Below are 15,731 nucleotides of genomic sequence, written 5' to 3'. Positions count from 1 at the left end.
CTTTTTATTAGTATTAAGGCTACTTGCACCATTCACGAACCCGGGGTTAACCGGTTAAACCTGGAGTTACCATGGTTACGAAATTTGTCAGTAGGTTAGCGGTTTAACCTGTAAACTCCGGGTTAGTGTGATGGTGCAAATAGCGCTTAGTTACAGTCAGCTATAAGTATTTTGATCCGCCAATAATTTATAAGTGTCGTGTCGCTGCTGCGTGAGTGACGCTTATAAAATGTTTATGAAGTGAAATACACTTAAATTATATACTAAAGAAAGAGCATACAAATATACGGATATTACAAATAAAGGCAGGCAGAAAAGTATAAAGTGATAATGATAATAAAATTATACTTACACAAAATAATAATAAACATACACATTCGCGGTTTACTTTAGACAAACAATAAGCAAAGCCAAAAGATCAAAGAGACGGAATACCAAAGCCAATGTTTCAAGTCCAATGAGATACGAATGTCATTGAATAAGGAAATCCGCGATTTTGTGTCAAACTGTGTGGATATTTCTTATGCTGCCTTTTTTTGTCATCACTTAATCCAGTGACTCAAAAATACTGATACACATATCGATAGTTTTGCACTAATGTTGCAATCAAACAGGCAGTGTAGAGTGTACAACAGTTCACTATTCTTTATTATGTTGTTCATAATAAGCATCAATTGATTAAGGTGGTTCGATTTTCATACAAAATTCAATCTGCTTTAATTAAGGCACTACACACTATTACTACAGAAATATTTGCTCATTTATCTACTTTCGAATATTCGTTTGCGCTAAATTAATAGAAAAACTTTGTTTCATACAGAAATCATATATAAATCAACGTAATTTTTCCATCAATTTTACGTATGTGTGTGTCACAAATGTCGTGTACAAATACGTTGCGTGCGGCGTTGCCACTCTATGACGTTGGCGACGTTGCCTGGCCGACCTGGCAGGATTTGCAGTGCCGTCATGTTTAGTGCATTTTTATTTGACAGTGTTGACACTGACACATAGGGTCATGTTTATTGTGACATCAATTTGTTTGTATAAATTGAAAATGATAGCAACGTCTAAATCAAGTTACAAAAATCATCGGTGTTCTGGTCCGCGAAAATCCAGAAAAATTCGGACTCAATTGAAGCGGAATTCATGATGGTGAAGTTTCGTAAGGTGGGTACAGTTTCATTCCGTCATTGTACATTGTAATTTTCTCGTGCCGATCTTTTTAGAAAATAATTCTCACTTCTTCCGTAATGGTAGATATAAGCAGTGAACAATACCTATATAATGTAATTATTACTGTTTTGGTTGCCGAATAGTCAATGTGTCACTAACTCTAGGTTTTTTTAGGTATTGTGCAAAATGAAGAGGCATTCTTGGAAAGAAAATGTTTTCCTTCATTAGCCAGAAAAAATCAGGACATCCTCACTGCAATGAAGTAAAATAAAACATTTCCTGGGGATGAAAATTATGGAATTTTGTCTATGAGTGAAAAACACAATTATTACTAGGTAAGTAAATGATAGCTTTATTAGAATCCATATTGTTGCATCATCTTTCTTCCTATAACATTAGAGAATTTGTGCTATCATGATATTATTTTTCTTTCAGGTACAGGGACAACTACGGATAACAAATATGAAAAAATGTTATTTCATTTGTTATGTGAATCCATCTAGACCAACAAGACATCCACTGCTGGACATAGGCCTCCCCAGGGATCTCCACAACGACTGGTCTTGCAAGACCGGCCAAAAAATCGAGAAATAAATAATATAAATAAACATGATAAATATCCCGTTTTCTATAATAGTTATAATTAGAAGGCAATGTTGTTACTCACTGTACCTACTTGAATCCAAAAAAAAAATATATAAAAAAAGTTTTAATTTTATTTTACAATTACAATTTATTATTAGTACATTACGATACAAGTGCGAAAAGTAGGAAATTGGCAACGAGTGGCGATAAATTGAAACACGACCGAAGGAAGTGTTTTAATCGACACGAATTGCGAATTACCTTTTCGCACGTGTATTGTACAACGTTTTACAGTACATAATTATGGCCCTTTACATTTTCGATATATGCACGTATTGTACTAATTACCGCACTAGGGCGGTAACGTATATGTAGCACCATATGTACTAAAAAAGTATTTTACAGTACATATGGTGCAACTTTCTCGCCCTAGTGCGTAAAGAGCACTTTTCATGCATATGTCGAAAGTTTAAAGGGCCATATGTACTGTAAAACGTTGTACGATACACGTGCGAATAGGTAATTCGCAACTCGTGTCGATTTAAAACACTGCGGTCGTGTTTTAATCTGTCGCCACTCTTTTAGAATTTTCTCTTTTCCGCACTTGTATCGTAAATAACTATTTCAAACTGCAAGGGTACGATGATAGATCTCAATTCAATATAATTTTGCAACATTTGGCATTATTAGGTTATAAATTGTATGGAGATGAAATCTATCATCGTACCCTTCCAGTTTGAAAAATACTATAGAGGCTGGGCAGTAAGGGATTGCTTTACTTGTAGAACTATATTTAGCGCTTTAAAAAAAAACTGATACCTGACACTTACAAACCTGGACTTCCTTGGGCTAGTGCTACTAAGAATCGTCAGTATTCTCCATCCTTTCTGAGTTGGAAGAACCCAAAAAGGTGAGATTTGTGAAAGTCAGGTTTTCAATAGGTATGTGGCGTTTGCAACCAAACGGGTACCTACTTATTGTTGTCATATTTCCATAAAGCTTCAAAATGAAATCAACCTAATCGACAACCGACAATGTGGTACCTTTTAGTTCAAAACGTCACATATTTTTATAAAACGTTATAAACCAATTTATTAATAATACTGAATATCTGGGAGAAAAAGAAAACATAAGTAAAAACTCAAAAATGCTCGTTTTCCCAGAGATAAGACCTAGCTAGATCGAACCCCTTACAGCAAATTTCATCGAAATCGTTAGAGCCGTTTCCGATATCACTGAAATATATTTCGGTTATATCGGAATCGGACAAGAATTCGAAGACTAAAAGGTATAAGAAACATAACACAAAAAGGACAAAAAAAAGTACCCCTGCCGTACCAGTCTCGAACCCGAATCCTCTTGCACGTATTTCCACGAACATACCGCAACGCCATTGCAGCATACTTACACTGCATGAAATTGTCTACTACAAGCATCACGGAAACACTGTTTGCATGTGTGAGTAATAGTAGGAAATAGCATGACAGAAACATTCTGTCGACTTTAAAAGTGTTTTTTGCACTAATGAAGTATTCAATGTTTATTATAATAGTTCAATATTTATGTAAAGAGTGCGCTAAACATACTTTTAAGTATACAGATACCAACACTATTCCACAAAAAAATAAAACCTGAAAATTTGCAAAAGTGACGCCATCTAGCGGGGTTTAAGCTTTGGGTAACCTAGTCGAACCACCTTAAATGCTTTTTACAATGCTAATTAATATTCTTGACTCTTATAGGAACAATGAGTAAGTAGATGTCGAATGTTTAAGAGCTCGGAGTGTTTTACGGTACCGAAGACGTTTAAAGTAAATATTAAATTAAATTAGTATACTTGTTAGCTCGCTCCTTCAACCACTGTGTTTGCAAATTAAGCTCCAAAATGTATCCAAACAGAGAAAGTAAAATTTATAAACAGCCAAGCGCGTATCGACATTCAAGACTGGCATAATCAAAAGCCACATCAAAAGCATTGAGACACCACACCACAGCCAGCTAGGTAGTTATAGTACGATGATATTGATAACCAAGATATTCGTGCCGTGCGGTATTTTGTATACCTAACTTGCAAACATTAAGCTTTTTTAACATAAAGTTTGCACGTGAACAAAACGACATTAAAGACATATTTAAGTAACCATTTGTACATCGTATTGCAATGAAATAAGGTTTAGTAATGATCACTGTGTTTATGTGTCAGTGCGCGTGCTTGCAGATATATGTAGTTACGTACATTTTACTTTCTCTGCCGCACAAACAGTAAGAAAAACAATTAAATAATAACAAAAGTAGCCGTCGCCCGCCGTCCGCATGCCGCTACCGCTAACTCTACACTACACTACACTCTACACTAGTACACTAGGAGGGGTGGGGAGGGGGAGGGGGAAACATAACAAAATAAACTCTGTAAACAAACTATTAGCGTTAAATTATAAACAATTTTCAAAATAGGATAATTAAATATTATAATACTAGAGAACTTATAGGTATTTAGAAGTAAAAACTGGGTTTATTTATTTAAATTTAGTATTTAATTTATCCTATTTTGAACGTCACACATAACACATATTCTAATAAAATTAAAATAAAACAGTAATTTGTCAAAAAATACATTTACCTAATTCAAACTCAAATGATTTGGGGCATTTTCTATGAAAAGGGACCTTATTGTCGATGGCGCTTACGCGGCACAGCGTCGCGCGGCATTGTATTTATACCGGAGCATCGTTTATCGGAGCGTAAGCGCCATCGACAATAAGGTCCCTTTTTATAGAAAATACCACATTTATTTGTAAACATAGGTAACAGTGTCGGTACCTACAAAAAGTGTGATAAAACGCTATGTTTCGCCGACAGGCATACAATATCTAATCATAATCTAAGTTTATTTTTTGTTTCAGAAAATGAATGTATGTATATTGTTGAAAGTTTATAAAACCAAGTTAAATAATGATATTAAATTTGTTCTAAAACATCTACAATAAGTATGAGTATGTGAACTGATCCGTGATCGATATGTTGACAGTCAGCAGCAGAAGTGACTGCGGGCGCGGGGCGCGGTGTTCTTCTTACTTTCTTTATAAGGTCGGTAAACACAGCTGTGTTATTTGTATTGTGTAGTGCGTCGTGTAAATCTATAGATTTTTAGTGCAGGACATTGACTTTTGCGCAAATACATGAACCCGCATTTCATTCATAATCATTCCGCTTGTCCTCGTCCTTGTCATTTACTGAAGGGAGGGCGCCGCATGCCTTTTTCTTCCATGCCTCTTTGTCGCCCGTCATTTCGTCATTTATTTATATTTCTTTTCATATTATCTTTCACACAGTTCATCCACCTTTTCCTCGGCTCGCCTTTCCTTTCACATTCCTCCACATTTATACTATGTATAGACTAGCTATTTTCGCGAATAGTTAAATATTTTCAATATTAAATATTATAGCACATTCTTATGCGAATAGTTATGCGAATTTTATGATATGCGTGTTTTTACATCACAGAACACGAACCACGAATTCGAGTAGCATATGCAACTATGCATCAACTGACAAAATGCATTCGTGAATCCAATCACGGAACCACTCGCGCTTCACATTCGCTAATGAATATCTGATCGCTATTCACACGCGTGCAAACTGCAAACCTTCACACAATATAAATATATATACTAAGGGCCAGTTGCACCGACCACAGTTAACAGACTGATCAGCATCAAGCAGCAGAGATCTATGAAACTTCCCATACAATAAAATTTAGCGAACGCTTTAACGGTAGCAGACGGTCTGGTGCAACCGACCCTAAACCTCGTGCGAAAGTCAGCGGTCCGAATAAAAATGTTTATTTTCTGTTTTTTTATTCCGTAGACTAAAATGACATTTCATGTGGTACTAAGAAATGTCATCTCATGCACATGAAACGTCAGTTTAGTCTACGGAATAAAAAAACAGACCTTAGAGAATAGTAGGAAGTGTACACTTATGCCGCGTAGTCTCATCTGTCACTTTCGATGCCGACTGTACTAGTGTTGAGGCTCGTGTGTGTGTGTGTGTGTGTGTGTGTGTGACGGTACTGTACCTTGCCGGGCGGGTTGGGGCGGGGCGGCGCGGGGCGGGGCGGCGGCGTCCTGTGCCGCTTGGGGGGCAGCGACGGCGTGGGCGACCCCCGCGTGGGCGCGTGCAGCACCGCGAACGGGTCCGCCTCCCACGTACGCTGCCGGCCCGCCACACATACGAGTACATGTACATACATTATCGAACAAGTCGCTTTAGGTCGAGGCACGTGAGCCTAGCGGTTGCGATCGCGGCCGTGCGTTGCAATTCCAAAAAGGTGAGAACCGAGTGGACGCGGCGCGGCGTCCGGTGCACCCGCACCCGCACCCGCACCCGCACCCGCACCCGCACCCGCACCGTGCGGGCGTGCGTGCTGCCGCCGCGGGCTGGACGCCGCGAACGGCAAGACGAGGCCGCTCATACATTTGGTCGAGCGCAATGTATGATTGGTCTTGACTTGTCGCTCGCCGCAAATAAATGCTAACGTATGCGAACGGTCTCGGTGCATTGGATCGCTGCTCGAATCCCTTGAACACTCGACGTGACGCCGGTCGCTCGGTCACTAAGGGTCCCTTAGTAACGGACGTACATTAAGTTAGCGGTTGTAAGCCGGCCGGCCTCGTGGTCGGGGAGCCCGGGAGGGGATTTTTGAAATCACTCGATCGCGTCAAATATTGGATTTGACAAGTTTGGACCGTGTGGAGTTACATGGTGGTTTTTTTTACATTTAAAAACATCTGTAGACGCTTTCCTGCTCGCTAAAAAAATATATTATATAACATTTCTTCCTATCATCTAATATTCCGAGATCGCAACCGCAAGTGAATACGGAGAAAGGTCCGTGCTGAAATAATGATTTCAGGTCGGCCTAGACCGGTCAGCGAGAGCCAAATAACTATGTCACAACAATAAAAACGTCATAAGTTGCAACACACGACGCCGTGTACTCACATCGACGGGCTGCTTATTGTCGGAGTCGGCGAAGGAGTCGCCGGCGAACGGATCCTCCGCGCCGCCCGACGACGCGAACGGATCCCGGCCGAACCCGTCCTGCACACCACACAAACACACGTTACACTACATAGTCTTCCGTTCATTCTGTATAACGCATAACGGTGTCAGTGAACGAGGCAGCGGGAAAATGGGTAGGAAAATATCAACCGGCAGATACGTGTCAATAAAACTGGCATTGGCACACCCAAAACCTTACATCTGATAATATAAGTACATACCTATTCTGGGATAAACGGTATACTTTATCGAATAAATATAATATTATAGTCCGGAGACTGTACGATTTTTGTGCCAAATTTCATTCTAATCCGTTTAATCCTTCAAATTGAATGACGTTCCAAACATTCCTTTCACATGACTCGGTGTCGCAACCCATCGCCGCAGGGCCACACAGGCTTTTCCTCACAAGGCGCGTCGACCCGGGGGCTGCAGGCTGACCGGCGACGTCAGCACGACGTCAGCACGACGTCAGCACGACGACGTGGCTGCGAGGAGCCAGGAGGCTCACTCTCACTCGACCTATGTACTGACCTGTGCGGAGGCGGGGGCGGGGGCGGGGGCGGGGGCGGGGGTGGCGCCGTGTTTGGGCGCGAAGGGGTCGTGATTATTCACGGAGGCGGAGGCGGACGCGGAGAAGGCGTCGTCCTTGAAGGGGTCCGCGAAGCCGCCGTTCATGTCCGAGAACCCTTTGGTAGCCGGCTCCTCCTCCTGCCGCACGAGTTATTTATGTTATGTATAGTCGCAACTGTCACATGTAAAAGCATTAGTAAGAGAAGAGAAGTAGGGTATATACAGGGTAAAGTAATACCTCCCCGGCGCCGACTAGCCGGTCCAAGCTCGCCTGGTCGATGGCGGGGCGTATAGCGAGCGCCGCGTGCGCCGCCGCCCCCCCACCCCCCACCCCGCCCGCCGACAGCGCCTCCGCGGCCTCCGAGATCAACCGCAGCTGCTCCTCCAGGTGGCTTATCTTTATGTTCGCCTGCAAACAAATACACGGTTATACTTGTAACGTTCGATCTCATTTATGGTCGGTCGCCCCGCCCCCGCCCCCGCCCCGCCCGTCCCTGTTACGGTTTCCGTAAAATTTTGTCGTGTGGAGTTTCATATATCGCAGCCGTGACGAAAGGGGACGACCGCCTCGAAACCGGTTTTCCGTACGGACGTATTCCCCGTTTTCCTCTCTGGATATTAACATTATTGAAAATATTTTTACACAACTTGGTATATTTCGATCGTAGCCGTGCCCGACTGTGGTTTTTTTTTCAGTTTTTTTATTATTATAAGAGTTAGGAGCGAAAAACGGGTTTCATACAAAATTTTAAAAACCCCTAACTCTTATAATAAAGTAAAAATCGAAAAAAATCAAACGGTCCCGCGTAGCTATAATTAAAGTACATGAAATTGTGTAAAAATATTTTTAATAATGTCAATATCCGGGGAGGAAAATGAAGACTACGTTTGTATGGAAAAACGATCACCCCTATCCTCTTATTCGCTAAGACCGTGGTCCGGTTGCCCCGCTGCGCGCGCAGCGGATGAGGAGCAGCGTCTCAAGCGGCCGTTCACAGCTTGAACTCGATCACGACTAGGAACGGCCTCTCTACCTGGCCGACTTGCACCACGGTGCGGCTGCGTGTCTGTGAGCGCGTCGGCCCGCTGTCTCGCTCGCTCCGGCTCGTCCTGCAGCATGATCTCTCGCTCGGCAGGCTGTCGGCGTCCCTACCTGGCTGACTTGCAGCACGGTGCGGCTGTGCGCGTGCGTGAGCTCGTCGGCCTGCCGTCTCGCTCGCTCCAGCTCGTCCTGCAGCATGCTCTCCCGCTCGCGCAGACCGTTGGCGGCCTGGCGTCGCGCCGCCACCTCGGCGGAGGTCTCGTTGGCGGCGGCTTCTTGCGCCGCCACCTGAGACCTCAGCTTCTCCACCTGAGGACACAAAATAAACGAGTCAGAAACTCCTTTAAAATAAATTACAATCAATTTCCATCAATCCGATCCAAACATAATATTTTCTAATAACAAATATACTAAAATTTAATTATTCAATATAATCGACAGCAAATATAACTTTTTTCGATTAGAATACTGTGAATGTATCGTTGATGTAAATAAAAATTCCATTTGAATTTAATTTATTTATGTAAGACAATACTGGCCCATAATGATTAGTAACAATTAAGATTACAAACTAAGTGTTAGTGGAACAAAAAACAGAAAGCGACAAAACAAAAACAGACAGCAATAACATTCTAACAACTATCGCTTAATAGCGGTTATGACACACTCATGCCGCATTATAGGTGAGTCGTATCGGCCCGCAACAGTAGCCAGGATGGGAAAAAGTGAAGCGGATCAATAATACATCCTTGCGGTACACCATTAACATTATGTTTAAAGAAAAAAACATAAATTCTACATATTAGACGTTTTTGTTTGGTGTTATTTTGGCATCATTTGATGTTCTCTGGCTAATATTTAGCATTGAAATAGATACTGTAGTTAATTAAAATAAAATGTCATATGATAAACTTGGTCAAATGCCTTTGATATACCAAGGAAAAGGAACACAGTTGCCGTTGTTTTTTCTTTCTTTATTTATCTTAAAAATATAAATATACCAATAAACTAACCTGTGCTTTGAGATCATTTAACCTCTTTTGTGCCTCTCCTTTTTGGTTTTCTAACTGTTTCAGCGTCGCCGTCAACGTGTCTAATTCACTCTGAAATTAAATTAATTTGATTTTTAAACATTTATCTTGTAAATTTTAAACCAGTGCAGAATGCTCTAAGATACATTTAGAGGTGTTTGTAGTAGTCTAGTAGGAGTGTGTAATGGTTATTTGCGTCGGTCCCACGGCCTCGAAATTCCCGCCTGTCGGGCGTCACGCGTCGTCCTAGGTGAGCAAACTTGCCGGGAACGTGAAGGACATTTTCGCAAAACTGTGTACCAATAACGGCTGCTTAGCTATCGTCACAAAATTGACGGTCAACGTAACACCCCATACATTAGTGACAAAGTAAACAGCTAGACGTCTCGGCCTCCAGCGAGAGCCGCTCGCGTGCCAGCGCGTCCACCTCGCGGGCTTCCATCTCTGGTCACGTTGGACACAGGTATTGTATCGTTACCTGCAGGCCGGTGGCCTCCTGTGTGCCGGCGGCCAGCTCGCGGGTCCTCGTGGCGGTCTCGGCCTCCAGCGAGAGCCGCTCGCGTGCCAGCGCGTCCACCTCGCGGGCTTCCATCTCTGGTCACGTTGGACACAGGTATTGTATCGTTACCTGCAGGCCGGTGGCCTCCTGTGTGCCGGCGGCCAGCTCGCGGGTCCTCGTGGCGGTCTCGGCCTCCAGCGAGAGCCGCTCGCGTGCCAGCGCGTCCACCTCGCGGGCTTCCATCTCTGGTCACGTTGGACACAGGTATTGTATCGTTACCTGCAGGCCGGTGGCCTCCTGTGTGCCGGCGGCCAGCTCGCGGGTCCTCGTGGCGGTCTCGGCCTCCAGCGAGAGCCGCTCGCGTGCCAGCGCGTCCACCTCGCGGGCTTCCATCTCTGGTCACGTTGGACACAGGTATTGTATCGTTACCTGCAGGCCGGTGGCCTCCTGTGTGCCGGCGGCCAGCTCGCGGGTCCTCGTGGCGGTCTCGGCCTCCAGCGAGAGCCGCTCGCGTGCCAGCGCGTCCACCTCGCGGGCTTCCATCTCTGGTCACGTTGGACACAGGTATTGTATCGTTACCTGCAGGCCGGTGGCCTCCTGTGTGCCGGCGGCCAGCTCGCGGGTCCTCGTGGCGGTCTCGGCCTCCAGCGAGAGCCGCTCGCGTGCCAGCGCGTCCACCTCGCGGGCTTCCATCTCTGGTCACGTTGGACACAGGTATTGTATCGTTACCTGCAGGCCGGTGGCCTCCTGTGTGCCGGCGGCCAGCTCGCGGGTCCTCGTGGCGGTCTCGGCCTCCAGCGAGAGCCGCTCGCGTGCCAGCGCGTCCACCTCGCGGGCTTCCATCTCTGGTCACGTTGGACACAGGTATTGTATCGTTACCTGCAGGCCGGTGGCCTCCTGTGTGCCGGCGGCCAGCTCGCGGGTCCTCGTGGCGGTCTCGGCCTCCAGCGAGAGCCGCTCGCGTGCCAGCGCGTCCACCTCGCGCGCGATGGCTTCCATCTCCGGCGTGGGCTGCGGGCCCAGCGTCGGCGCCTCCACGAGCTGTAAATGAAAATACAATAGATTAAAGGCCGTCACACTTTTGCGGGGCACGAGCGCGGTGCATCGGCTTTCAATCCGATACCACGAGGCGATTCGCTGCGTCCGAGCGCGAGATGCGCGTACATCAGGCTGCAGTGTGAAGAAGCCTTAACTCCCGAGTGCCACCCATAGACGATATCAAAAACCTCTAAGTCCAGGGGTTTTTGACTTTTCATTGTGTATGAAATCGCGTGTGCGATATCGCGCCCGCGGAAATTAAAGGTCCCTAACTTTTCTGCCGACGCGCTATCGCATCCACAGGACTCGAGGGATTCATGATATTCATTGTGGAACAGATCATTAAGTCATCACAGAATTAATGGTATCAAAAACAAAAAGTAAAGCAATTATCGACTTTAAAAATCTAATAGCCATAACATATAACAACCAGCACTATTCTTCAACTCTATGTATCTTTCATTATATTCACTTTATGGTATCACAGTCGCAAAGATAAACGATAAATAATTCGGAAATTACCATTTCTATATTTTTTTCAATGTCGACCTGCATATTTTTGCAGCACTTACAATAAAACTAGTAATACAAATATGAACGATTGAACGTTTTCACGGACTAAATCGCTTTTACGAGCGACGCTATCTCGGTAATCGGCGAGCAGACCAATAAATACAATACACTGCGACAAATTAAGGTGGTTCGATTTTCATACAAAATTCAATCTGCTTTAATTAAGGCACTACACACTATTACTACACAAATATTTGCTCATTTATCTACTTTCGAATATTCGTTTGCGCTAAATTAATAGAAAAACTTTGTTTCATACAGAAATCATACATAAATCAACGTAATTTTTTCATCAATTTTACGTATGTGTGTGTCACAAATGTCGTGTACAAATACCTTGCGTGCGGCGTTGCCACTCTATGACGTTGGCGACGTTGCCTGGCCGACCTGGCAGGATTTGCAGTGCCGTCATGTTTAGTGCATTTTTATTTGACAGTGTTGACACTGACACATAGGGTCATGTTTATTGTGACATCAATTTGTTTGTATAAATTGAAAATGATAGCAACGTCTAAATCAAGTTACAAAAATCATCGGTGTTCTGGTCCGCGAAAATCCAGAAAAATTCAGACTCAATTGAAGCGGAATTCATGATGGTGAAGTTTCGTAAGGTAGGTACAGTTTCATTCCTTCATTGTACATTGTAATTTTCTCGTGCCGATCTTTTTAGAAAATAATTCTCACTTCTTCCGTAATGGTAGATATAAGCAGTGAACAATACCTATATAATGTAATTATTACTGTTTTGGTTGCCGAATAGTCAATGTGTCACTAACTCTAGGTTTTTTTAGGTATTGTGCAAAATGAAGAGGCATTCTTGGAAATAAAATGTTTTCCTTCATTAGCCAGAAAAAATCAGGACATCCTCACTGCAATAAAGTAAAATAAAACATTTCCTGGGGATGAAAATTATGGAATTTTGTCTATGAATGAAAAACACAATTATTACTAGGTAAGTAAATGATAACTTTATTAGAATCCATATTGTTGCATCATCTTTCTTCCTATAACATTAGAGATTTTGTGCTATCATGATATTATTTTTCTTTCAGGTACAGGGACAACTACGGATAACAAATATGAAAAAATGTTATTTCATTTGTTGTGTGAATCCATCTACACCAACAAGACATCCACTGCTGGAGATAGGCCTCCCCAGGGATCTCCACAACGACTGGTCTTGCAAGACCGGCCAAAATATCGAGAAATAAATAATATAAATAAACATGATAAATATCCCGTTTTCTATAATAGTTATAATTAGAAGGCCATGCAATGTTGTTACTCACTGTACCTACTTGAATCCAAAAAAAAATATAAAAAAAGTTTTAATTTTATTTTACAATTACTACTTATTATTAGTACATTACGATACAAGTGCGAAAAGTAGGAAATTGGCAACGAGTGGCGATAAATTGAAACACGACCGAAGGAAGTGTTTTAATCGACACGAGTTGCGAATTACCTTTTCGCACGTGTATTGTACAACGTTTTACAGTACATAATTATGGCCCTTTACATTTTCGACATATGCACGTATTGTACTAATTACCGCACTAGGGCGGTAACCTATATGTAGCACCATATGTACTAAAAAGTATTTTACAGTACATATGGTGCAACTTTCTCGCCCTAGTGCGTAAAGAGCACTTTTCATGCATATGTCGAAAGTTTAAAGGGCCATATGTACTGTAAAACGTTGTACGATACACGTGCGAATAGGTAATTCGCAACTCGTGTCGATTTAAAACACTCTCTGCGGTCGTGTTTTAATCTGGCGCCACTCGTTTCGAATTTTCTCTTTTCCGCACTTGTATCGTAAATAACTATTTCAAACTGGAAGGGTACGATGATAGATCTCAATTCAATATAATTTTGCAACATATGGCATGATTAGGTTATAAATTGTATGGAGATGAAATCTATCATCGTACCCTTCCAGTTTGAAAAATACTATAGAGGCTGGGCAGTAAGGGATAGCTTTACTTGTAGAACTATATTTAGCGCTTTAAAAAAAAACTGATACCTGACACACCTGATACAAACCTGGACTTCTTTGGGCTAGTGCTACTAAGAATCGTCAGTATTCTCCATCCTTTCTGAGTTGGAAGAACCCAAAAAGGTGAGATTTGTGAAAGTCAGGTTTTCAATATATGTGGCGTTTTCAACCAAACGGGTACCTACTTATTGTTGTCATATTTCCATAAAGCTTCAAAATAAAATCAACCTAATCGACAACCGACAATGTGGTACCTTTTAGTTAAAAACGTCACATATTTTTATAAAACGTTATAAACTAATTTATTAATAATACTTAATATCTGGGAGAAAAAGAAAACATAAGTAAAAACTCAAAAATGCTCGTTTTCCCAGAGATAAGACCTAGCTAGATCGAACCCCTTACAGCAAATTTCATCGAAATCGTTAGAGCTGTTTCCGATATCACTGAAATATATTTCGGTTATATCGGAATCGGACAAGAATTCGAAGAATAAAAGGTATAAGAAACATAAGATAACACAAAAAGGACAAAAAAAAGTACCCCTGACGTAAGTACCAGTCTCGAACCCGAATCTTCTTGCACGTATTTCCACGAACATACCGCAACGCCATTGCAGCATACTTACACTGCATGAAATTGTCTACTACAAGCATCACGGAAACACTGTTTGCATGTGTGAGTAATAGTAGGAAATAGCATTACAGAAACACTCTGTCGACTTTAAAAGTGTTTTTTGCACTAATGAAGTATTCAATGTTTATTATAATAGTTCAATATTTATGTAAAGAGTGCGCTAAACATACTTTTAAGTATACAGATACCAACACTATTCCACAAAAAAATTAAACCTGAAAATTTGCGAAAGTGACGCCATCTAGCGGGGTTTAAGCTTTGGGTAACCTAGTCGAACCACCTTAATGAATCCCGTGAATCCGGAGTACCTGTGCCGCTTGATTATAGGCTTTTAACAAGAATCTCTCGCCAATTTCGCCATAAGACCAGTTTTTGTCAACCACCAGACCAGTTTACGAAAAGCCCGCCGCTGCTGGGGCGGGGCCTCTCCTCAAAGCGCCCTCTTCACGAGCCACATGTGAACAATGAGGTACCTGTGGCACGGCGGCCTCGGGCGGGGGCCTCATGTTGGGGGCCAGACGCTGGGGCGGGGCCTCTCCCCGCAGCGCCCTCTTCACGAGCCACATGTGAACAGTGAGGTACCTGTGGCACGGCGGCCTCGGGCGGGGGCCTCATGTTGGGGGCCAAACGCTGGGGCGGGGCCTCTCCCCGCAGCGCCCTCTTCACGAGCCACATGTGAACAGTGAGGTACCTGTGTCACGGCGGCCTCGGGCGGGGGCCTCATGTCGGGGGCGAGGTGCTGGCACGGCGGCCTCGAGCGGGGGCCTCATGTTGGGGGCAAGGCGCTGGGGCGGGGCCTCTCCTCGTAGCGCCCTCTTCACGAGCTACATGTGAACAATGAGGTACCTGTGGCACGGCGGCCTCGGGCGGGGGCCTCATGTTGGGGGCCAGGCGCTGGGGCGGGGCCTCTCCTCGCAGCGCCCTCTTCACGAGCTACATGTGAACAATGAGGTACCTGTGGCACGGCGGCCTCGGGCGGGGGCCTCATGTTGGGGGCCAGGTGCTGGGGCGGGGCCTCTCCCCGCAGTGCCCTCTTCACGAGCCACATGGCGAGCGCGAACTGCCCACGGTTCAGCTTGCCCACGCCCTCTATGTCGCAGAGCGCCCTGTGAATAATCAAAAATTATCAGACACTGTATTTACGAATAGGTACATTTTTAGTGTCGATTTAAACTTATTGAATTCATACTGAATAAATTGTCTCCCAAAAGCTCATAAATCATTCTAAATTCTCTTTGTAAGTACTTAAATATCTTAAATGTATATGTGAATCCGAATGTAGTTTTTGCTTTTGACACGGTCTTCCTGACAAATTAGGAGTCAATTAAGCCAGTCCTTTTTATCTCGTGGAGCGCCCCAGAATCACAGTAGTATGAAACTCTTATACTAACTACGTAAGTTTGCGTAACTACTATCACACGTGTGATGGTATGGTATTCTATTCTATTCTATTCAAGTATGACGTGTTGTGTGGGATAGCCGGACACGAGGAACACGTTTCCAGCCCCGAGTGTG

At 43.6% G+C, this 15,731-nt stretch overlaps 1 protein-coding gene across 1 annotated transcript in view; it reads right to left on the bottom strand.

Moving 5' to 3' along the window:
• The window catches only part of LOC134749636 (epidermal growth factor receptor substrate 15-like 1), a 36,927-nt gene that overhangs the window by 7,980 nt on the left and 13,216 nt on the right, over positions 1 to 15,731 (bottom strand). The window contains exons 9-22 of the mRNA XM_063684653.1: positions 15,172 to 15,322; positions 10,850 to 11,011; positions 10,700 to 10,813; positions 10,550 to 10,663; positions 10,400 to 10,513; positions 10,250 to 10,363; positions 10,100 to 10,213; positions 9,950 to 10,063; positions 9,454 to 9,543; positions 8,552 to 8,749; positions 7,637 to 7,807; positions 7,360 to 7,536; positions 6,766 to 6,864; positions 5,840 to 5,974 (exon numbers count right to left, since the gene is read on the bottom strand). Coding sequence (XP_063540723.1) covers positions 5,840 to 5,974; positions 6,766 to 6,864; positions 7,360 to 7,536; positions 7,637 to 7,807; positions 8,552 to 8,749; positions 9,454 to 9,543; positions 9,950 to 10,063; positions 10,100 to 10,213; positions 10,250 to 10,363; positions 10,400 to 10,513; positions 10,550 to 10,663; positions 10,700 to 10,813; positions 10,850 to 11,011; positions 15,172 to 15,322 — 1,867 coding nt within the window. The remainder of the gene's footprint in view (positions 1 to 5,839; positions 5,975 to 6,765; positions 6,865 to 7,359; positions 7,537 to 7,636; positions 7,808 to 8,551; positions 8,750 to 9,453; positions 9,544 to 9,949; positions 10,064 to 10,099; positions 10,214 to 10,249; positions 10,364 to 10,399; positions 10,514 to 10,549; positions 10,664 to 10,699; positions 10,814 to 10,849; positions 11,012 to 15,171; positions 15,323 to 15,731) is intronic.

Source organism: Cydia strobilella, chromosome 18 (assembly GCF_947568885.1).
Source record: "Cydia strobilella chromosome 18, ilCydStro3.1, whole genome shotgun sequence".
NCBI lineage: Eukaryota > Metazoa > Arthropoda > Insecta > Lepidoptera > Tortricidae > Cydia > Cydia strobilella.
This window is presented reverse-complemented; position numbering and strand designations above follow the sequence as displayed.